Here is a 24,908-nt window from a genome sequence, read left to right as displayed (position 1 = left end):
AGAATTATATTTTAAGTAATCGTCATCATCGTAACAGCAAACACTTAAAAAGAACTTATATGGTAGGTATTTTTTTAATTGAAGTATAGTTGATGTGCAATGTTATAAAGTTTCAGGCGAACAACATAGTGATTCACAATTTTTAAAGGTTATACTTCATTTATAGTTATTATAAAATATTGGCTATATTCTCTGTGCTGTACAATATATACTTGTAGCTTATCTATTTTATACATAGCAGTCTGTACCTCTTAAACCCCTACCCCTATCTTGCCCCTCCCCACTTCCCTCTCCCCACTAGAAAATACTAGTTTGTTCTCCATGTCTGTGGGTCTGTTTTCTTTTTTGTTATATTCATTAGTTTGTTTTCTTTTAGATTCTACATATAAATGATATAATGCAGTATTTGTCTTTCTCTGACTTACTTCAGTTAGCCAAATACCCTCCATCCATGTTGTTGCAAATGGCAAAATTTCATTCTTTTTTATGGCTGAGTAGTATTCCAATATATATATGTGTGTATGTGTGTTTTATATATATATATATAAAACACACACACACACCCCACATCTTCTTTATCTATCTGTTGATGGACACTTAGGTTGCTTCCATATCTTGGCTACTGTAAAAAATGCTGCTCTGAACATTGGAGTGTGTGTATCTTTTCGAATTAGTGTTTTCATTTTTTTTCAGTTATACACCCAAGAGTGGAATTGCTGGGTCATACAGTAGTTCTATTTTTAGTTTTTTAGGAACCTCCATACTGTTTTCTACAGTGGCTAAACCAATGTACATTCCCACTAACGGTGCACAAGGGTTCCCTTTTCTCCACATCCTTGTCAACATTTGTTATTTGTGTTCTTTTGGATGACAGCCATTCTGACAGGTGTGAGGTGATATCTCATTGTGGTTTTAATTTGCATTTCCCTGATGATTAATGATGTTGGCCATCTGTATGTCTTCTTTAAAAGAATGCCTATTCAGGTCTTATGCCAATTTTTCAATCAGGTTTATTTTTTATTTATTTACTTTTACTTTATATGCATATTGTTATAAAAACAAAAGAAGATTAAAAAAAAAAACCCAGCCCTAGCACAGTGGAGATATTCTGTGTCCTGGTTGTAGTGGTGATTACATAACTGTCAAAATTAATGGAGCTGTACATATAAGGAGGTGAGTTTTACAATAAATTATACTTCAATAAACTGACTTTACACTCCAGTGTAAGCTGCAGCATCTGGTGTCTTTTCAAAGTTGCTCTTGAAGTTCATTTGAGAAAAACACTAGTGGAATATGGGAAGATGAAGAAAGAAATACAAAAGATATTCCTTGTTGTACCTGTAAGCTTAACTATTTTACTTTCTATGTAATACTCAATAGGGGAATGAATTTGTAGCCAACAATATTTTATTTTTTATAGACATGTCTTTTTTAAAAAATTAACTTATTTTGGCTGCATTGGGTCTTCATTGCTGCGGGCGGGCTTTCTCTAGTTGCGGCGAGCGGGGGTTACTCTTTGTTGCAGTGCGCGGGCTTCTCATTGCAGTGGCTTCTCTTGTTGCGGAGCACGGGCTCTAGGCACGTGGGCTTCAGTAGTTGTGGCTCGCGGACTCTAGAGCGCAGGTTTAGTAGTTGTGGCACACAGGCTTAGTTGCTCCGTGGCATGTGGGATCTTCCCGGACCAGGGCTTGAACCCGTGTCCCCAGCATTGGCAGGCGGATTCTTAACCAGTGTGCCACCAGGGAAGCCCCCAACAATGTTTTAAAATGAACTAAAGCTTCAGTTGAATTCTGTTTCTTCCTAATCTTGAATTGTAATAAAATGCATACAAGAATTCCTAGGGCTAAACAATGAAACAATCTAAATTTTCATGTAAATGTTGCCATTTATTTTGAAAGATAATACACTTTTCACTTTTATGAAATATAAAATAGATTCAGATAAGCACTAAAATATGCTATTTTGTTAATGAGCAATTATAATGTGAACACCCATGTTATCACCATCTGGGTCAAGATATAGAACAATGCTGATACTCTGGAAGTTCCCTCTGTGCTACCCCAAAGTCAGTGTTCTGTAATCTCTAAACAATATAGTTTAACTTTTCCCATTTTGAATTTTACATAAATGGAATCGAACATTATGAATTTTTAATACTTTGTTTCTTTTAGTCAACATTATGTTTGTAAGATTCATACACGTCCCAGTGTGTAGTTGTAGTCCAATTACTTCCATTTGTGTGTAGGATTGTATTGTATGACTTCATCATTATTTACTTATCCATTCTATTGTTAATGGATATCTCAGTTATTCCCAGTTTTTGGCTTATAAACAATGATACTCTGAACCGTCTTTTGCATGTATGCTGGTACCCAGTTACTCTCAGATCTTATACCCAGAGGTAGAATTGCTGAACCCCAAGATATGCCTGTCTCCCACTTCACAAGGTACTGCCAAAATGATTTTCAAGTTGTACCAATTTGCATTCACACTAGAGGCAAATAATAGGGACTGTTACTCTATATCCTTTCCAACACTCAGTAGTATCAGACTTCACAATTTTTTTTTTTGCCAATATTATACGTATGTACTGATCTCTAATTGTGGTTTCAATTTTCCTCTCCCAGGTTACTAATGAGGTTGAACACCTTTTCATATGTTTATTGATTATTTGAATTTTCTCCTTGGAGAAGTGGTCAAGTTTTTTAAGTTCATTTTTCTATTAGGTAGACTTTTTTTTTATGTGGATTTATAGAAGTTCTTTATACATTTAGGATAAAAGCCCTTTGTATATCCTATGTGCTGCAAAATATCTCCCTTGGCTTGTCTTCCAAATTTTAATTTTTTAAAATATTTTATTTATTTATTTGGTTGCACCAGGTCTTAGTTGCAGCAGGTGGGCTCCTTAGTTCTGGCTCACCTGCTCCTTAGTTGCAGCTCACTGGCTCCTTAGTTGTGGCATGCAAACTCTTAGTTGTGGTGTGCATGTGGGATCTAGTTCCCTGACCTGGGATCGAATCCAGGCCCCGTGCATTGGGAGCGCAGAGTCTTAACCACTGCGCCACCAGGGAAGTCCCCCAAATTTTAAGTTTAATTTATCAACTACTTTATGGATACTGCTTTTTTTAAATTGGTTAGTAAATCTTTCCCTAACCTTAAGTAATAAAGCTAGTCTCCTATTAAAAAAAAAATCATTGTAGTTTTGCATTTCACATTTAGGTCTTTAATCCACTGGAACTGATTTTTATATGATGTGAGGTATGATTCCAATTTCATTAAAAAATATGGATATCCAATTGTCCCAACAGTATGTATTGGAAAGATTTTCCTTTCTCCATTACTGTGCAGTGCCACTGCTGGCATAGATCAGAAGTCTGTGTGTGCATAAATCCGATTCTGAACTATTCTGTATCATAGATTTATTTGTTTATCCTGCCCCAACACTACACTGTCTTAATTACTATATTTTGTAATAGATCTCAGTATCTGATAGAGCGTGTTCCCCTCCCTCCCAGGCTTCTTCTTCAAGAAAGTCTTGGCTCTTCTAGGTTCTTTATATTTCCATGTAAATCTTAGCATCAACTTGTCAAGACCTTCCTTCCCCCTGCACACGCAAATATACAACCTTGTTAGAATTTGAATTACAGTTGCATTGGATCTATAGATCAATTTGGGAAGAATGTCATATTAAAATACTCTTCCAATCCATGAATATTAGGTCAAATTTGTTAAATGGGTTGTTCAAATATTCTATCGTACTACTGCTTTTTTTTTTTTTTTTTTGGTCTAATAGTCCTCTCAATTATTGAGAGAAGCAGGCTAAAGTATCCCATTATGATTATGGATTAAATTTTTTCCCGTTTTACTTCCGTGAAATTTTGCTTTATATTTTTTGAGGCTATGTTAATAGGGGAAACATATTTTGTAACATTATACCTTCCTGGTGGATTAAAACTTCTGTCACTGTGAAGTGGTCCTCTATCTCACTGATGTTCTTTAATATTTTCATGATACGTCATTTTTGTTTATTTATATTTAATCTTTTTGTATCCTTTTATTTTATTTTTTATTTATTTTATTTCACTTTTGGCTGTGTTGGGTCTTTGTTGCTGCTCACAGGCTTTCTCTAGTTGCAGCGAGCGGGGGCTACTCTTCGTTGCGGTGTGTGGGCTTCTCATTGCAGCGGCTTCTCTTGTGGAGCACGGGCTTTAGGCGCACAGGCTTCAGTAGTTGCAGCACACGGGTTCAGTAGTTGTGCCTCGTGGGCTCTAGAGTGCAGGCTCAGTAATTGTGGTGCATGGGCTTAGTTGCTCCACGGCATGTGGGATCTTCCCAGACCAGGGATCAAACCTGTGTTCCCTGTGCTGGCAGGTGGATTCTCAACCACTGCGCCACCAGGGAAGCCCCTATCCTTATATTTTAGATATAGTCTCTTGTAATCAGTATATGGTTGGAATTTTTCCTTAAAAAAGTTGTCAGGCAGTCTTTGTTTATTAACTGAAGCATTTACTCTATTTACATATAACTACTGACATTCCTTGACGTGTTCTATTTGTCCTCTGTTATGTGTTTTTCTTTTCCCTTATCCTTTCTTATCTTTTGGGGGGCATTTAAAGTGAATTATTCTAATTTTTTGCTCTGCCTCTGATAGCTTGGAAGTTATACTCTCTACTTGTTATTTTTCTGGCTACCCCAGAAATTTCAGCAAGCAAAGTTAATTTATCAAAGTCTGAGTTTAAACTATGTTTGCCCTTCTCCCAAACCAAGGACTTTTATAACACTATAATTGCATTTAGCTTTCTTGCCAAATCATGTACTATTTTTTCAAGTATTTTTACTCTATACCGTTTCTTGAAAGTCCTTGAGCCATTATTATTATTATTGTTTTATCAGTCAACTTTTAGTTTTATACATATATCCCATGAACAGTTTTCTTTGCTCTTCATCTTTCTTGAATCTCATACTATCCAACTACACAAAGTACATTCTTTAGAATTCCTTTTAGTCAGAGGCTACTAGTGACAAACTGTTTTGCCAGACCATGTCTTTTGGGGGCATATTTTAATGAAAGATATTTTAACTGGGTATAGGCTTCTAGACTGACTGACATTTTCTTTCAGCACACAGAAGACATTATACTGGCTTCCATTGTTGCTGTTGGGAGGTTATCTGATTTCTAACTATTCTCTTTTAAATGTAAACAGACTTCTTTTTCTCTGCTAATCTTTAGATTTTCTTTTTGTCTTTGTGCAGTTTCACTGTACTGTGTCTAGGATTTATTTTTATTTTACTTTATTTTATTTTTTTAATTCATCCTGCTTGGGATTCTTAAATCTGTGAATAGGTCTCTTTTATCAGTTTTGGAAAATTATCATCCATTCTCTCTTCAAATACTGCCTCTGCCTGATTATCTTTTTCCTCTCCTTCTGGGATTCTGAACAAATACATTTTAGACCCTTCATTCTATTTTCATATTATACACACTTTTCTGTATTCCTTACCTTTTTTTGCCCCCATGTAAATTTTGATAGTTTTCTTTTAACCTTTCTTTCAGGTCATTAGTTCTTTCTTTAGTTGGGTCTAACCTGCATTTAACTCTCATCTTTTAAGTTTTTAATTTCAGTTTTTGTATTTTTCATTTCTAAAGTTCATTTTTTTCTTTTCAATTGTATGTCCCTTTATAGTTTTCTGTTCCCTCCATATATCTTCAAGCTGATCTTTTGTTTTCATAAACATAGTTAGATTACTTCAGTTTTCGAAGTCTTTGTAGATCTTCTCTTATTGATACTAATCCTCTGAGTTTTCATTTGTGGTGTTGAGTTTCCTTGTGTTCTTAATTATTTTTCACTGTGTGCTGGTAATTGAACTTGAAAGATAATTTGTAGGAGTGATTTCAGGGCTAGATAAGCGACCTTCCTTCAGACAGGATTTGGATTTGATTCTGTCAGAACCTCAGTTCACTGCCATGCCTTAAATTCTATATCACCCAGGAGAAACAAAACTGGTCTCAGGAGTTTAATTTCTAGGGCTCTATTCTGGGGAACTATATTTAGTATAGTGTAAATTTATACACAAAGATATTGAAAGCAATGGTTAAACTATATGAAAAGGCACATAGATATTAAAATGATGTTAATGTAAGCTATGTAATATCATGGAAAAATTGTTGATAATTAAGTTAAAAGGATAAAAATTACATGTGTAATATAATTACAAGTGTTTTAACAGAAACCTATGCTTAAAAACTGTAGAACAGTGCTGTCTAATAGAACTTGTAGTGACCATAAAAATTTTCTATATCTGCCCTGCAATATGGTTGCCTTTAGTCACACACAGCTATTTAACACTTGAAATGTGGCTAGCATGACTGAAGAATTACATTTTATTTACTTATTTAATTTAAATTATTTTAAATGAGTTATTTAATTTTAATTATTTTAAATTTGGATAGCCATGTGGAGTATTTGTTACCATATTGGGCAGTGCAGATCTAGATAATATTGAAATATTAATAATGATTTGGGGGATGTGGGTGAGACTTCTGATGATTTTCTCCCATTCTTTTTAGTTTTCTAAAGGGTTCCAAATGCTCCTTACTATACACTGATCACATTTTAAAGTAAAAAAGCTTTACCCAAAATACCCCCTCATAAAACATATGTAAAGCATTGTTATAAAGTCTAGTATAAGTTAAAAGGCCAAGTCCGTACCAATTCTTTTTGACAAATAGTTAAATGTGTCATGTAGCCACGCTGCCATATTCATCATGACAGCTTTTATAATTTTAGGTAAAACTGATTTTTAAAGAGTAGCAAATAAAAAAAAATTACAAGCTAATTACCTTTCCACATGCTATCCTAGAATCACAACAAACAATGGATATATTTCTTTCGTCTAGTTGATAATCAGTTAGTTCTTCCTTAGCTGACTCTACTTCTGGAATATCCATGGAAAGTTGATAAGAAATTGTTTTAAACTGCTTTGCATCTAATGGGAAAAGAATCACATGAAATACATATACGATGTTTAAAACTTTCCAAAACCTCTCTTCTAAAATGAAATTGCAAACTCTGTTACGGATGCATTGATTCATTGGACATTTTTTTAATGGAAGAAAAATGAGGACCTCCTTCTTTTGTTTAAAAAAATGAGAAATTCTCATTTGGTTGAAAGAAAAATAATGATGATTTTCATTACGTGGAATTTTCTGGCCTTAGGTTTAGTAGAAAACAGTTGAATACCAAGGAATTTTATACTAGGGGTTTCGTTGAAAAAAAAAAATCTTCTCTAAGTATCTTTTCAATGGCTCTGAGTCACAGAGGAGGAGCCTGATGCTCAGAAATATTAAATAATTTATCCCCAATTGGGCAGCCTATGAGGAGAAAAGCAAGGACATAAATCCAGAACTTCTGATTCTAAAATCGGTGCCCCTTCAGTCGTACCAGTACTACAGCTATACTGGCCAGCTGACCGATGGGGCCTGCCTATAAGAAAGGAATCTGATTTGTTTTTGACAGATTTTCCATATCCTAGCTTGAAACAAAATGGAATGTATGTTTGATAAAATGAGAGACAATGAACTCAAAAGCTCTTTCTAGCTATCTGTAAAGTGCTCTATAGATGTTGCTAATTTATTTCAATCAATAACAACAGTGAGCTGAAGACTAAAAGCTTCAAAAGCCAGATGACGGAAAAGCGGGATTTTCTGAGCCGTTTTGACTGATGTATTGACCAAGATGAAAAATTTAAATGTTATTAAATGTTATTTTTAGAATATGTCAATTTTTGCTCTTGGTCAAACATGTGAGCTTTCTGATCTATAACATCAGTGTTAAGGAACTTACCTTCTTCAGAGAAAGGAGTCTGTTCTTTTGTAAACATTGCATAGTGTTGGGCCATTCGTCGCTCCAGTTTTCTACAAAATCAAAAGATGATGCATAAGTCTGAAATATGTTGGAAGTTTAAAACAGTATACTATAAATTTTTACTGTTTAAACGCTATTCCTTGTTATTTTTATGTTACTACTTGTGAATCAAGTCATTTAATCAGTGTGCGTGTGTTTCTACTATATTTAGTGGACAGATTTCTCCAATATAGGAATTCCGAATTGCCCTGAGAATTTGGGATTGGCAAATTTCTACTCTAAGTCAGTGAGTTCACTGAGTTTCTGAAATCTTCTGACTCTTACAGTGTCCACCAGGAATTGCAATAGGTTTGCTTTGGCCAATTTTTGTTTCTTCACTGGGAATGCATCTTCAAAATTATCTATTTTGAGAAAATGAGGTTCATTTTACAAAAAACTAACTAAGTGGGCCTATCTGAGTTTCAATATCAAAGGCTCACTGTTACCTCCGCAAAGCTTTTTCCTTTGCTTTGAGTCTGTCGACTTCACTGCCGTGGGCGGCATGAGGGTCAATACAGATTAATTCAGCTTTAGAGCTTTGGATTTTTTGTTTTCCCTCATAGATGTAGTCAATCAGGTTTTGGAAATAACTACAACAGGAGGTCTGAAAAACAGAGTTCATTTTCATCTCATCAGTCCTAGATGATAATTACAGGAGGGAAAAAAACCCCAAAAATGTTAATGGGGTTTTGGATAACAATCTATCATAACATTTTTTTGGTAACAGTTTTATTGAGATATAATTCACATATCATACAGTTCACCCATTTAAAGTGTACAAGTCAATGGTTTTTAGTGTTGGGTTGGCCAAAACATTCGCTCAGGTTTTTCCATAACATTGTAGGAAAAACCTGAACGAACTTTTTGGCCAATCCAATATAGTCACAGAATTTTGCAGCCATCACAACAATCAATTTTAGAAACTGAAACCTGTACCCATTAACAGTTACTCCTTATTCTCCTCTCGTCTCAGCCCCTGGCAGCCACTAATCTATTTGCTGTCTTTATAGATTTGCACACAACATGTGGTACTTTGTGACTTGCTTCTTTCACATAGCAAGTAGTTTCATTTATGTCATGGCATGTATAAGTACTTCATTCCTTTTTATGGCTGCATAACATTTCATTGTATGGATACCCCACATTTATTTACCCTTTCATCTGTTGCTAAATGTCTGGGTTATTGTCACTTTTTGGCTGTTATGAATCATGCTGCTGTGAACATTTGTGTACACGTTTCTGGGTGGACATATGGTGTTAATTTTCTTGGGTATATACTTAGGAATGGAATTGTTTGTTGGGTTATATGGCATCTGTATGTTTAACTTTTTGAGGGATTGCCCGACTGTTTTCCAAAGCGGCTGCATCGTTTTATATTCCCCTTCAGCAGTGTATGAGGGTTCCAGTGTCTCTACATCCTTGTTATTATCTGTCTTTTGGGTTATAGCCATCCTAGTGGGTGTGAAATTGTATCCCATTGTGGTTATGATTTGCGTTGCCCTGACGGCTAACATGTAACTCTCTTAAGAATGGCAATGCAGGGAATCCTCTGGCAGTGCAGTGGTTAGGATTCTGGGCTTTCACTGCCAGGGTCCCAGGTTCGATCCCTGGTGAGGGAACTACGATCCCACAAGCCACGCAGTGCAGCCAAAAAAAAAAAAAGAAAAGAAAAAGAAAGGCAATGCATTGGAAAGATGCAGAAGAAAATACTAATTATGCTTAAATTAGTGTCTAAAAGTAACACTATTTCCTCCGTGAACCTGCTTTAGAACTTACCTGTTCTACTAGTTCAGAGCTATTGTAGTCACAGGAAAGATCCACATTGGAGAGAAATGGTCTTAGATCGCTCCCACAGAACTCACACGTGGGCGATACCTCCTCCTCTTCTCTCTTCAGAGAGGAGAAAAAAAAAAAATGAAGACATGCCCACGAGGAGGCCCAGAGCCTCTCAGAGCAGGCGGAGCCAGAGCCCTGGACAGGACCAGCGAATGTCCAGTCAGACACCAGGTTGATGAGGGATGTACAAACCTGCTTGAGAACTCCTGTCAGACAACATGAGGGCTCCCAGTGGTGGTTCGTAGGGAACTTTCAGGGGTCTGAGATCCTATATCAGAAGGCACGAAGCTAGCAGGATCTGTGTATTCCAGAAATGAGACATCATTTCTATTCAAGGGCTCTTAAGGGCTGGGGAGGCTGAAGTGGTGTTTTGGAGGCCTCTGTCTGGTGCAGTTCGTTGGGGTGCAGCTGAGCCCATCGGGAGCTCTGTGGGTCCTTGGGATGCCTCCTCAGTGTAAGAAGAAAGTTGTGAAATGATGTTACTGTTGACATCAGTGTCCCTTGTCGAGCAGGGGGAGGTACAGTGTGTGACTAGATGCGGGACACAAAGGATAACACATATTTGATTTTGTGTAAATGGTCTAAGGTGTTTAAATACCATAAACTCTTTCAAGACGTGTCGGCTAAGGGCTTCCCTGGTGGCGCAGTGGTTGAGAGTCCGCCTGCCGATGCAGGAGACACGGGTTCGTGCCCCGGTCCGGGAAGATCCCACATGCCGCGGAGAGGCTGGGCCCGTGAGCCATGGCCGCTGGGCCTGCGCGTCCGGAGCCTGTGCTCCGCAACGGGAGAGGCCACAGCAGTGAGAGGCCCGCGTACCGCAAAGATAAATAAATAAATAAAAATTAAAAAAGAAGTGTCAGCTAAGAAAAAGTCTTGACATTACTATGTAGGCCACTGTTTACAATGCTCAACTTTCTAAAATAAATTAGAGTCCTTTCTCAAGGGAAGCCCCAGTTGGGGCACCACATTCTCCTGTCTGTGCTGTGAAGGTAATCCAGGAGGGGAGGGGAGGCTAGGGAACGCAAGAGGAGGCTGGGAGTTACGGGCGCAGGTGACTCAGTGAGGGGTGGATGCACTATGGCCCTCTTAGTGATCTGAGGTCATGGCTGTGACTACAGAGCCTCCTGGCAGGTGAGCAGCCAAGCCTCGGCACAGGCCTCCAGGAAAAGACCCAGATCATGACTTGCATGTCATGAAACCACCAGGGCACCTGTAGTTGCCATGGAAACCATTCTCCGAGCCTGGCAAAATGACCGCCATGGGGCCAAAGGGTGACTGAGATGGCCGGTGCAGCCAGGGACCGTAGAGTACAGTCCAGTATAATTAGGACATGGAAAGTACCCGATAATAAGCACTGCACATCGCTGAAAGCAGAACACTCAGGGAGGAAAGCCTTGTAAGAGAGAGATGGTGGTGACGAATCCAGGACAGCTACCAAATGATGGAATGGGCAGGAAGAGCTTGGCAACGCCAGGCCAGCTACAGACTGTGCTGTCAGCATCTCGGTAGTGAACTCCTCTGCCCATGGCCCCTTCACCCCTTCACTCCTTCACCTGGGGGCAAAGTAAGTAAAGATGCTTCCAAAGACATGAGTGGGGTTGGAATTTCCACCTCAAGAGGGTGTGGCTGAAGAGGAGAGCTGGCCAACCAGCTGCTGCTGCCCCTGAACTAGACCAGTGTCCAGGCCCATCTCAGAAGACCTGAAAGGTTGGCCCAGGGATGCAGGGGGAGCCAGCCCTGTCCAGGGGCCAGTGTAGGGACAGCTCTGTGGAAGGAAGTCCCCAAGGCCTTCCTCATGTTCAGGCGCATCTCTGGGTGTCAGGGGAAGAGAGCTCGAGAAACTTCCTGGATACAAGCCTTTGTGCTTCAGAAAAAGGAAGGTGCTATGTTTGAAGAAAGAATTTCAGCCTGAAGAGTCTATAAGGTGACCATAAAATTTAGAAACCTGGGCAAATATAAACAGTAAATGTTGACTCATATTACGTTACGTGATGTATTTAATGTATTACCACGCATTAGAATCGCATAGTTCAACGTGCTGCACAGAATGACAGTGAACACCAACCACATTGGTGCATCCACACGGCATTCCCGTCAACGCCTGCACACGCATCTGTGCCGTCCTGCCTCACATGATTGGTATCTCTGATTTCAGTGAATAAGCCTGTACCTTTAGTGTACCCCAAAAGAAGTAATGAAGGAGGTTCCAGTCTGGGGAGTGTGCAGCTCTCTCCACATGGCCATGCCCTGCAAGTTTGGAAATAATCATACCACCGGTCAGTCCCTTACCTCTGTGACAAGGCAGGGTGATTTGTGTCCTGTTGGAATTACTAAGGTGACCTCTCCCTTGCCCATTGAATGCAGACATTAATTGGTCATTTAATGTGATCAAATACAGCTAACGTTCACCTGTGCTGCCTGGCTTTATGACCACTGTTACAGGCTGAGTTGTGCTCCCCCAAAGGCTCTGTTGAATTTCTAACCCCTGGTACCTGTGAATGTGGCCTGACTTAGAAACGGGGTCTCTGCAGATATAATCAAGTTAAGATGAGGTCATTAGCGTGGGCGCTAATCCAATATGACTGGTGCCCTTGGAGAAGAGGAACATTTGGACAGACACACACAGAGTGTGCTGGGACAACCAAGGCAGAGATTGGAGTGATGCAGCCGAAAGCCAAGGAATGCCAAGGATTGACGGCCACCACCAGAAGCTCAGAAGAGGCAAGGAGGGACTCTCCCCTCCAGGTTAGACTTGCTGACACCTTGATTTTGGACTTCCAGCCTTCAGAACTGTGAAACAATACTTTTCTGTCGCTGTAAGCCACCTAGTTTCTGGTATTTTGTTCCAGCAGCCCTAGGAAACGAATAGAGCCACCCTAAGTGCTATTCCAAGTAAATGAGCTCCTTGCCTTTTTTTTGTAAAAGTATGTTCACTGTCTTTTGTGCAGATCATCATGGGGCTTTTTATACCATTTATTACAGTAAAAGCAAAAAGAAATATAAATGAAAATTACCTTGAACTTAATGCCTAAATTGGAACTCTCTTGTTTGAATGTGAGAATAGATGGTGGTCCGATGCTGGGTAGTGTTCTCAGAGAGGGCTCAAAAAGTGTTATGAAGTCTTCCTTAAACTAAATTTTAGAAAGAGGGAGAAAGAAAAAAATTGAAGATTGAGTAAGTGATTTTTACCATGAGTTCAGTGTACTAGTTGGACTGATAAACATTTCTTACCTCCAGCTCACATAAAATATTTAGTTTTGGCTCTTCTGGGTTAATTACCCATTTTGCTGAAGACAAAAAGACAGATTTAGAAGGAATGTTTGAAAACTTTGTGCAGTGTATTCCATTTTCTCTAGTTTGAAGATCCTAGCCCATGACACACACTGACTCACACACACACACACACACACACACACACACACACACACACGTGCTGTCTAAATGCCCTGAAACCCTACCTTCACCACCTTCTTGCATATACTCCTAGGGGAGCTCTTTTCTAAAGGGGTTGGACACCGTCCAAGTTAAGGCTGGTTTCCTAAGGGCAGTTTGCCTTTGCCAGCAGAGGGGATGACGCCAAACATCCAGTTACCTCTTAATTTAGAAGCTAGATTTTCAGATTCATCTTCCTTCTCTACAGAGGGCACTTCCTTCTCTGTAAAAAGAGTGTACATTTGTCATCAATCCTGACAGAGGATGAAAGAAGTCTAATAGAAAAGAAAATATGCCTCTTGGAAAAATAAGTGCCCTTTTTGTGTTTTATTTTTAATTTTTTTTTGCCTTTTCCCAAATAACATTTTGTCAACAGTAAGTAAAAAACAGAGAAGACTCACCACTAATGAATCACATTAAAAAATGCTTCCTTGCTTCTTTTTAGTCGTAGAATGTTACACGAATGCATATTTTATTTGATTATAATCATGGTTTGCAGACACTTTTGTGTTCTGCCTTTTAAAATTACTGTTCTGTCTAATTTATGACTGTTATTCTGCAAAAGATTTTTCAGGGAGAAGAGTGCTGGCGTGGGGTGAGAGGGCGGTTCCCAGTTCAAGACAGTGAACTAAACCACCAGAATAATTCCCTCTGCAGATTCCAGGGCAATACTGGAAATGGGGAAGACAGCCATCTATCAACACACGAGCCGCTTGGAGTAAATATCTGGAAAGGTAAGCAGATAGGACTGGGATGATGAAAAACCAATCAGAACAACCTACAATGAAGCAGAGGTAAAGGGAGAGGGCAGACCCATTTTCCCTGTATAGCCAGGGCTGGTGCTGGAGAAAGAGGTGGGCTTCAGAAAATGACATACTTCATATGTTGAGTACCTGAACAATTTAAAAATATGTTTTGGGCATTTTGCCCAACAGGAATACCAGCACAGGTATTAAAAAACAAACAAACGAATGAACAAGACTTTCATTAAGGCATTATTTGTCATAGGGAAGAGGTCAAAACACAAAACCAAACCAAACCAAACAACCCTGCAACATCTAACAATCAGATGTATTCATAAGTCACAGTAACTGTAGGTATATAAGGCAATACTACATAGTCATTTCAAGGAATTAGATCAATATTTCCTGACATGGAAAGATGTCCCTGATATACTGCTAAGTAAAAAAAATTAAAGACGAGATAAAACTGCTGTTATTCACAGGAAATGTAATTGTCTAGTGGACTTTTAACTGATAAAATATTAGAATAAGAAAGTTCAGCAAGGGAATCAGATACAAAATTAATGCATTGAAATCAATAGTTTTCCTATACATTGACAATAACCAATTAGAAAATATAATAGGAAAAAAAGATTCCAATTATTACATCAATAAAAGACAACTGTAAAACACCTAGGAATAAACTAATAAGAGGTGCATATCAGTTCTCTATTAAAAAAACCTACAAAAAAAGATACGAAAAAATTGAAAAGGTACATTAGGTTCCTGCTGTTAAACTAATCAAACAAGGAAGCCACTAGATGAGGGGGCTCTACCGCCTCCCACCTCATCTCCCTTCTCCAATCAGTAACTCTTCTTGCCTGCTCACTTGATGCCAGCCCCTGGATGCCAGCTGTTGTACTGTACTACTGTACTTTTCAAGGTACTGTACTGTAAGATTAAAAATGTTTTCTTAATTTTTTTGTTTTTCATGTATTATTTGTGTGAAAAGTATTATAAACCTATTACAGTAAAGTACTATATAGCTGATTGTGTTAGTTGGGTACCTAGGCTAACTTCGTTGGACTTCGAACAAATTGGACTTACAAACACACTGTCGGAATGGAACTCGTTCGTATGTAGGTGACCTACTGTAATGCAACCTTGAGCAACAGCCAAATGATTTCCTTGCTTTGCTCCCACGACTTCTCTATAAAAACCTCTCCTTAGCTCTTGTCTGTGGACATAACCACTTCTGGTTTGGCGCTACCTGTTTCCAATCCACATCTGCTCAAATAAACTCTTAAAAATTTGAAAATGCCTCAACTTATCTTTGAACGCTGCAGAGCAGGACCAAAGAATCAACTTGTCACACTCCATTGAAAAACTTCATCACAATTACATTGAATATATAGATTAATTTGGGAATAATTAACATGTTTTAATATTAGGTTTAATATATTAATATTAATTATACGTCTAATTTTTAATTTTTTAAAAAAATTATTTATTTATTTTTGGCTGTGTTGGGTCTTCATTTCTGTGTGAGGGCTTACTCTAGTTGCGGCGAGCGGGGGCCACTGTTCATCGCGGTGCACAGGCCTTTCACTGTCGCTGCCTCTCTTGTTGCAGAGCACAGGCTCCAGATGCGCAGGCTCAGTAGTTGTGGCTCACGGGCCTAGTTGCTGCGCGGCATGTGGGATCTTCCCTGACCAGGGCTCGAACCCGTGTCCCCTGCGTTGGCAGGCAGATTCTCAACCACTGTGCCACCAGGGAAGCCCAAATTTTTAATTTTTATGTTAGATTGTGTCACTCCTCTGTGCAGACCCTCCAGTGACTTCCCACTTCATTCTCATTGAGTAAGATTTGGTCCTCATTGTCTCTCATTTTATCCCGTAGGGCTCACCTCCTTACTTACCCCACTGCAGCCAAGCTGGCTGCCTCCTTGTTCTAGAAGGAAGCACTTGTTCTTCCCTGTGCCTGGAACACTCTTCCCCCAGAGATCATTATCACTCTCTCTCCTCCTTGAGGTCTTTACTCAAATATTTCAGCTTCTCAGTGAAGATTTCTCTCAGCATCCTGGGTAAGCTTGTACCCATCTACCCAACATTTCCCATCCCTCTCCCTGCTTTATTTTCCTCCTTAGCACTTACATTATATAAGATATTGTGTATTTCCTTACTTTGTGTATCATTTATCTCACTATTACTTCCACCTCCCACACTTTAATAGAAGACCATTGAGACAGAGGGTTTGTCTGCTCTATTCATTGCTGTTACCTTAGAACAGGAAACTGACCTATGACAGGTGCTTGGTGTGTGCTCAGTAAACATCTCATGAATAAGTGATATAACATAAAACAATAAAATTGAAAGGAAAGGCTATTCATAACGATCACTTCTGAGGAATATACTGGGATAAGTTAAAAACTTAATGTTTACATTATATTTTTCTTAATGGTTTGATGTTTTAAAAACGGCACGCATGTTACTTCTGTAATAAAAAATAAAGATGTGTTTCAAAATATGATGACAGATTATTTCTTGATGTGAACACAGGTGCTACCATTTATTAAAGGCTCAGTGCCAAGGAGTTTAAATGTTGAGTTTCATTTTGATCTCCATAACAGTCCTGTTGCAGAAGGATTATTAAGGCCAACAGAGAAAGAAACAGAGTCAATGAGGTTAAGTGACTTGCCCAGTTGTCATGGTGTTAGTTTGTTTTGGGGCTGGGATTCAATTCTAGCTCTCCTGGCCATTTACCCCAGTGCCCTTTCCAGTGTACAATCCCATCTCCCAGCAAAAGCTAAAAAACCGAACTACTCACTCAGCTGCTGCATGCCTGACAATTCTTGAAGCCAACTTTCTTCTGTTTGTACTGATGTTGAAATTCTTGGATACAGATTGTGATAGACAGCCCTGAAATTTAGACAAAATGTTAGTTTTCAGTATACCTATAGAGTTGTTAGCAGTTCTTCTAAATCTAGTACATTTAACAATCAAATAACAGATGTTCTTAGAAGATCCTGATTTCTTTTTCCTTTGAAATATTTTCTTCCGTTCTGTGTCTTCAGTAAAGTCAGGCACAGTGTGTTTGCATCATATCTGTTCTTTGCAAAGCACTCCTCTCTCAATCCTGGAGGCTCCCAATACCGTATTATTTCTCTCACGGAGTAAATTACTACCCCTCTATCTGTGCTGTGTGTTGCTGGTGGTGGTGGCGATGATGGTATGTGTGTTTAAACATTTACTTGAATTTAAATTAGAACGTGTTGTTCATTTTAAAATAGCTTTAAAATAATCCAAGCTCTTTTTAAAGGGCTGAAGTTAAATGCGTTGTAATTAAGCAATCTGTATTCTTTCCACAAGCAGTTTAATCAGTTAGTTACCATCTGCATGATAGGAAGCAGGAATTTATTGACTTTTACTAGCTAAAATGACTGTTACTGGTAACAAGTAAACAATACCTATTGCTTTTCAAGTTCCTTTGCCTCTTTGAATTTCAATTTTTTTTGCCATAATTTGCTGGCTCTTCTAAAATTATCAAACAAAATTTCCCAAATAATTTAGTCAACTTTAGGATTGTCACTTTTTCACCTTTCTCAGTTCTCTTATGTCTCCACCTTCCTTTTTTGGTGCTTTGTTCCGTGAAACATTGTGTGTTGAGAACTCCTCTGCAGAAGCCACCTGAACAAGTGTCTGGGGGAGTCCTGATTGTCTAAGTTCCCATGGAAAAAAGTTATGGGACCAAGAGTAAAGGAACATTGACGAGCAATCCCTAGACAACATTTTACATTTCAGTGTTTTCCCAATACAGTAGTTAACAAAATCAATACATAACTCATCTAGGTCTCTGCCTCCCTTGAACCAACATGAAAGATTGTTTCTGAAATTCTGTGTAAAGATGGCAGACATTGGAGGATAAGAACAAAATTAACATTTCCTGAGAACTTACTGTGTTGTAGTAGATACATAGTAGTTGCTTTACTTACATTACTTCATTTATCTTTACAAAAACCAATCAAGGTAGGAATTAGTATACCCTTTCCTTTTTTTTTTTTAATTTTTATTGGAGTATAGTTGATCTACAATGTTGTGTTAGTTTCAGGTGTACAACAAAGTCAATCAGTTATATATATACATATTTCCCCCCCCCTTTTTTTTTTTTTTAGATTCTTTCCCCATATAGGCCATTACAGAGTATTGAGTAGTCCTTTGTGCTATACAGCAGGTAGTATTCCTTTTCTATAGGCAAGGAAATCGAGGCTCTGGGGGGCCTTCTCAAAATCAAACATGGAAGAGGCAGATGGGGCCCAGACCTATTTGGTTCCAAAACCTGTGTTTCTCCAGATTCATCTGCCTCCTAAAGTTTGCCCCAGAATAGTAATAGGGCAATTAAAAGTACAAATTGAGCCAATATTGGTTGCATTTCTGTTTAAGGACAGATTTCCTTAAAAACACAATCTCACCAAATTCACCAGAGAATGCTTTGAAGTACAGAAGAAGCATCTTCTTAGGAAGATTTATGAGGAGAAATTAAGAATTTGATTTAGGAAAGAGAAGTTCCCATATGATAGAAAGACCAGGTCAAGATGGCACCTGAACACACAATTCTCCCCTTCCTTCCAAGATCTTATTGAACTAACACTTCAAACCCACAAACAAGCAATAGCCCTGGAAAACAAGAGCGGTGTCGTCAGTAGCCAAGTAATATTGAAGAAGTCCTTGAAAGAAAGAAAATAAATGGCCTCAGGTTGATGGAAAACTAGAGCAGAGACCGCCACAGCTCAAGATAAGAGACATAAGTAAAGTTCTTCCAAAGGGAACTCCTGAGAAGCTCCTAGCCCAGACTCGACCAAATGCACAGGGGAGGGGGCTGGAGATGGTCATCAGGGTAGTTCAAGGAGTGAACATGGGACAGCTGGCCAGTCAGACCCCTTCCTCTCCTCTTACACGGGGCAGTTGGCAGCAGTTGTGTTTATTTCCGGATGAAGCCCAAAGAACTGGTTTCTAAAAAGCCTGCCTGGGGAAGTTTAGGTCTGAAAGAGAAGCAGAGTGCAGGATGAGTTACTCAGGACCTACCCAATAGGCTTGGGTGAAAGAGGAGGAAGGGAGAGTCCCATGAAAGAAATGCATGAGGAACTCCAGCCACACAGTGAAGTGTCCTTATCATAACTAGTAATAGTGGGCTTACCCACCTTGCCTGCTCCCTGCTGACACCCCACAGGAAGCTGGCTGTGACTGCCCTACCCACCCACGCAGGACTCACAGTCAACCTTCCCCTGCCAGCCCAGTCAAGAAACAGAACTACTTGGCTGCAGGACTCCTATCCTAGTTTCAGCTACCTGTCAGTCATTCATTGATAAATACAATTGGATAACCAAGGATTACCAGTCACTGAAGGACAATCCATAGCATGTAATAGAAGGACCAAGAAAAACAAACAGAACAAGTGATCTTGAAAGAAAAAAGAAGAAATACAAAGAACAAATGAGAACTTTAGTATTTTATAACAGTACCCTCAAAGAGATTTAAACACACACACACACACCTCTTCAGAGAGTAAGAATCGGTTCTTGGAAATTATATGAATCCCCCAATAAAAAATTCTGTACAAAGGCTACATCATAGTATGTAAACACCAAGAATCTTGAAGATATCCAAGAAGTCCAACAGCCAGCTAGTAGCAGTTCCAAAGGAAAGACTAGAGAAAATGAAGGGGAGGAAATAAATATTAGAAGGGTTTGAAAATCAGACTGATCAGCAATACTGGATACTAGGAGGCAATGAAGCAATGTCTTCGGAGCTCTGAGGGGAAATGGTTTTAAACCTATTCTTTTATTCCAGGTTATATTATTAATAAAGTATGAGAGCAAAAGGAAGAAATTTCAAGACAGGCGAGAACTCAGAAATTTGACTATGCATGAGATCAATATGAAATAATTACCTGGGGAGTTTCTCCAGCAAAAAGAAAAGGAATAAAAGAAAGAAAACAATATGGAAAACAAGAAAGTATGGCCGTTGAGCCCAACTCAGAAAAATTGAAGACAACTAAAAACAACTGAGACTTGAGAAGTTCTTCTTTTAGGAGCCAAGTTTTACAGACATAGGATTTCATTTTCTTATGCATGAATGCAGTCACATCATTGGGTTCGTAGCAGGAAATTGTGAGTATTGGTTATTGGTCTTCAACGTTTAGAATCAACTTGTACCCAAAGCACTAAGAGCTAGCTAATTATAATTACAAAATATGCAAACACTATAAAACTTGGTAAAGTAGTATGACTTTATAGGACTATATATTATATATTTTAATAAAGTCTGTTACATAATTTGTTGTTAATTGGGAGAGGAAAGGGTGAGAGAGAAGGAGGTAGAAGTGCATTAAGGTGTTAATTTTTCAAAATAGAGTTAATAGTTACTAAAATTGATAAATCAAGAAGTAGAGGTTTAAATACTTTAAAGTCCTAAAGGTTAGAAAGTATAAAAATAATCTAACTACTGAAAATGGAGAGGAGGGAAGTAGTGTGTTACGTTCCTCAGCTTTCATGGTGGGAAGTCAGTAGCTATGTCAAAGATTAATAAATCAAGGAATGAAAATATGCTATTTAAATTATACTGGAAACAAAACAAACTGTTAACAATATGTTAACTCGGGTGAGTGGAAGTGGGAGCAGAGAAGGGTACAGAAATTTTAAATTTTATAGCTTTGTCTACTTTAATGTTTTAACCATGTACATATATTATATTATTAAAATGTTGACTTGGATAAATAAAAACATATTAGTGGGGCAGAACAATTCTCTTTCTGCTTAAAAATGGAAATTTGCTTATAAAAGCAAAACTTAGGTGAACAATAATGTGAGATTGTGGACCCATGTTTGGTGTGAGGTTTCAGGGAAGACTGATAAAGATGTTGCAAATGTGTTTCTCTGGTGTCTTCCTATTATAGTTAGAAGTGCTTGGAGGCTAATAGCAATAACAACAAGAAAAAGAAACCGTACGGTCCACTCTCCACCACAGGTGTCCCTGATCACGCCTAAATTTAGCCAATAGAGACTTATGTCCTACAGCCTCATAGCACTTACTGTTGTGCACATGACATTTATGATTTCATGCTATATTAGTAAGTAGACATGCCATCTCTACAGGTAGATAATAAGCCGGTGATGGGCAGGGACCCTATCTATCTCCTCCAAAGTGTCTAACAGTGTAGATTAAAAAACACCTTTTTAAATAAATTGGTTGTAAATGCCCTGGATGATTTTACTCTACTTCCTGACATGTTTATTCCAAAAGTAAACATCATCAGCTTCAAAAAATAATAATATAGAACACTGAAAACAATTTCTTACCTATCTAAATCCATTTCAGACATGTCTTTTTTAAATGTCTGAAGTATTTTAGGAAAACCTGTTGAATGAAACATTAAACAATTTAGCCATTCCCTTTAAATCAGTGGCTCTCAAAAGGACAATTTTGCCCCCCAGGAAACATTTAGCAACGTCTAAAGACATTTTTGATTGTCACAGAGCCCGGTGGGGCTAACTGGCATGGTCAGAAGTGGAGGTCAGGGATGCTGCTAAACATCCTGTAATGTGTAGTCCATCCAACTGCCCTCAACCCACGCGGCCCCAGCAAAGGATGATCCTGACCAAACTGTCAATGCTGGGAGATGGACAAATCTACTGTAAGTAGCTGCTGTGCCTCTCTTTTTAAGGAAGTGGCTGGAGTGGTTTCAGTCCAGGAAGTTAAGCACAAAAGTGAATTATTTTTGGCTGGGCTGTTTCAGTAGCAGAGCGCCCTTAAAGCACTACTTCTTCTTCAGGAGTGGGGCGCGCGCGCATGTGTGTGTGTGTGTGTGTGTGTGTGTGTGTGCGCGCGCGCACTCGTGTTTGAGGGGCGCGGCGGGGGGAGAGAATGAATGTAGGAGGACGCGGTCACTGAAGGCACGAAGTGTTATAAAATGAGCACTCCGTACAGCACTGCCTGTTTCCAGTTTGACGAGGCTCAACTGTGGACCATCACAACCGCTCAGCCAAGATTTCAGCGTCTTGAGGGACTGAGATAAGGGTGTGTGTGAAGTCTTGTGTGTATTTGGAAACAGACTGCCGGGTAGACGGAGGCTCTAGAGGAGTTGGACCTGCTCTCCCCTAGGGACAGGGAAGCCTTCGAGGAACGGGTTGGGCGGGCCGGGGAGCGGTACTTTTTGGGGAGGAGGTGCTGGAGGGTGCACTCTCGCTGGCCACCGGCGTCTGGCTCCACTTCAGGCTCGGCGTTCGGCTGAGCGTCGGCGTCGGGCTCAGGCTGGGGCTGACTACGCTGGCTGAGCGGGGACGAAAGGCTTTCCATTCTTCCTCATTGCCATCTCCGAAGGCCAAAAGCTTCCATAAGTACTCCTCGCTGAACCCCCCATCCTTGTCCGCCGCCGCCGCCGCCGCGTCCTCCTCGTCCTCCTCGTCCTCCTCCTCGGGCTTTCTGAAGCTGTGATTAGAGTGCATTTTGGCCGCGGCGGGAGGGAAGCGGGATCGCGGCCAGCGCAGGGGACACCGGCGGGTCTAGGCCTGGGGCGCGCAAGGCCTCCTGTGCGTCCGTCTGCCTGGGCAACGGCCGGCCGCGCGGCCCCCGAGTCTGGAGATTAAAGTCGCAGGACCCTTCAGCCCGGAGGACTGGCGCTGCGGGGAGAGGGGCGGAGAGGCACGGAGCGACCATGGGGGGAACTAGGACCACTGAAAGCTCCTTTCGCACCTGCTCTCCGGAGTCTCAGAGAACCCTAGCGGCCTGCCGTGAACTGATCTTCCTTTCCAATCTCTCTCAGCTCCTTTGGAGACAGTCTTTCGAAAATTTTTTTTTTTTTTTTTTGCGGTACGCGGGTCTCTCACCGCTGTGGCCTCTCCCGTTGCGGAGCACAGGCTCCGGACGCGCAGGCTCAGCGGCCATGGCTCACGGGCCCAGCCGCTCCGCGGCATGTGGGATCTTCCCGGACCGGGGCACGAACCCGTGTCCCCTGCATCGGCAGGCGGACTCCCAACCACTGCGCCACCAGGGAAGCCCTTTCAAAATTTTTTAAAATTTAAAAAATGGAGGTATGGTCGACTTACAATATTGTATTAGTTTCTAGTGTACAACATAATGATTTCAATATTTTTGTAGACCATACTCCATTTAATTTTATTATAAAATATTGGGGAGCCAGTCTTTTTCTTTTTGGACTGGGGAGGGGGCGTGGCTACTTGCTATGGGCACCCGTAAGGCCTCTTGGTAGTGCTGATGCCGGCGTTTGGGTGCTTGCTGGAGCTTACAATAAAACTTTATTTACAAAAGCTGGCACTGGTCCTTGGTCGTAGTTTGCTGGCTTGGTTTTTTAAAACACTGCCTTAAATATTGTTTATCTTGATTAGTGAGATTTTTGATGCCACTTACCTTTTGCGACCGAGGTGAGTGCCTTGCTCTAGTCCAGGGTCTGATTGATGCTTGTTTCATCCATCCATCCAGGAGGTGGAAAAAGCTTGAGGCATCTGGCCACCAAGGCATCTCCTGCGTCTTTCTGGGGCTTTGTTTTCAGCTCATTGTACTTGCTACCCCCGGAGCCAGAAACCAGCTCGGGTTTGGCTGCTCATTGCTCAAAAGTCGATGGTCAAGAAGCAAGGGTAGGTGGAAAAAGAAAGGGGCTTTGTTCAGGAAGCTGGCAACCTGGGGAGGTGGCGAACTAGTGTCCCCCAAACCATCCCCCAATGGCCAGATCAGAGTGCAAGAGCCTTTAAAGGAAAGCTCCAAGGATGTGCAGGCCGGGGCTATGTGCAGAGCAGCACAGTCAGCTCTGACCATCATCTTGAAACTGGTCATGCGGTGGTCTGGTCAGCGTCATCTTGATTGTTTTAAGCACAGTAAGTCTTCAGCTCCAGGATCGGTGTGTTGCCATTTTCTTGAGGCCAGTCCCTGGAATGGTGCTAGCCATAGGTTCAGTACTGCTCAGAACGGAGCAGCTTATATTATGACTACAGTCTGGTCATCATGCAGTTAGCTTTTTCCCTCTTTTGGTGGTTATAGTATCTGCAAAACAACTCAGGAATGTGTCTCAGGTATTGTTATCTATGTCCTTCAGGGAGAACTAAAGATTCTGTGACTGCTCTTTGGCTGATTTCCTGTTTATTTATTTATTTATTTTTGGCTGCGTTGGGTCTTCGTTGCTGCGCGCGGGCTTTCTCTAGTTGTGGCGAGCGGGGGCTACTCTTCGTTGCGGTGCACGGGCTTCTCATTGTGGTGGCTTCTCTTGTTGAGGAGCACAGGCTCTAGGCATGCGGGCTTCAGTAGTTGCAGCATGCGGGCTCAGTAGCTGTGGCACTCAGGCCCTAGAGCACCGGCTCAGTAGTTGTGGCGCACGGGCTTAGTTGCTCCATGGCTTGTGGGATCTTCCCAGACCAGGGATCGAATCTGTGTCCCCTGCATTGGCAGGCAGATTCTTAAGCACTGCACCACCAGGGAAGTCCCGATTTCCTGTTTAAATTGTTACCAGTTCTCTAGGTCTAATTGCTATTTTTGTCACTACATGTCTACATCCTTTCAATCATTAATTCTTGAACCAGGCTTTTGTGACTCAGGGGAGGCTCCTAGGAGACTAAAGCCTTCTTCTACAAACAAGAAACAGGGGACACAGAAGAACTTTTGTACCTGGGAGGGTCCCGCAGGATCCTGCTTGGTTTCATACTTGCTAAAATTTGTGTAAGATATTTGTATACACACAAAAAAGTATGCAGAATAATACAATGGACATCTGTTTACCTACTACTCAGACTGGAAGCTATGACTTCACCGACCAGTTCAGCTTCTTTTGAAAAGCCTGTTAAGACTGAGAAGGGTTCCTGGTGGGAGGGATTCTGTTCCTGCTGTTTGACTTCAGCTCTGAGTAAAGGATGCCAACTGAGATTCTATGTGGCTGAGGACATCTGGATGTTGTGAAAAGGGTCTGGATTGATCCTTATATTAAGTGACCAGGGTTAGGCCTAGAAGTCCCC

General features: G+C 40.4%; 1 protein-coding gene across 1 annotated transcript in view; it reads right to left on the bottom strand.

Annotated features, from left to right (window-relative positions):
- The window catches only part of ERICH6 (glutamate rich 6), a 33,201-nt gene extending 10,807 nt beyond the window's left edge, over positions 1-22,394 (bottom strand). Inside the window, exons 1-10 of the mRNA XM_067739788.1 lie at positions 22,100-22,394; positions 21,249-21,306; positions 16,721-16,812; positions 13,333-13,395; positions 12,972-13,027; positions 12,755-12,871; positions 9,681-9,794; positions 8,351-8,508; positions 7,845-7,915; positions 6,842-6,987 (exon numbers count right to left, since the gene is read on the bottom strand). Of these exons, the coding sequence (XP_067595889.1) occupies positions 6,842-6,987; positions 7,845-7,915; positions 8,351-8,508; positions 9,681-9,794; positions 12,755-12,871; positions 12,972-13,027; positions 13,333-13,395; positions 16,721-16,812; positions 21,249-21,306; positions 22,100-22,394 (1,170 nt within the window). The remainder of the gene's footprint in view (positions 1-6,841; positions 6,988-7,844; positions 7,916-8,350; positions 8,509-9,680; positions 9,795-12,754; positions 12,872-12,971; positions 13,028-13,332; positions 13,396-16,720; positions 16,813-21,248; positions 21,307-22,099) is intronic.
- Between the last annotated feature and the right edge of the window lie 2,514 nt (positions 22,395-24,908).

Source organism: Pseudorca crassidens, chromosome 5 (genome assembly GCF_039906515.1).
Source record: "Pseudorca crassidens isolate mPseCra1 chromosome 5, mPseCra1.hap1, whole genome shotgun sequence".
Taxonomy (NCBI): Eukaryota; Metazoa; Chordata; class Mammalia; order Artiodactyla; family Delphinidae; genus Pseudorca; species Pseudorca crassidens.
Note: the sequence above shows the minus strand (reverse complement) of the source record. Positions and strands in the feature narration are given on the sequence as shown.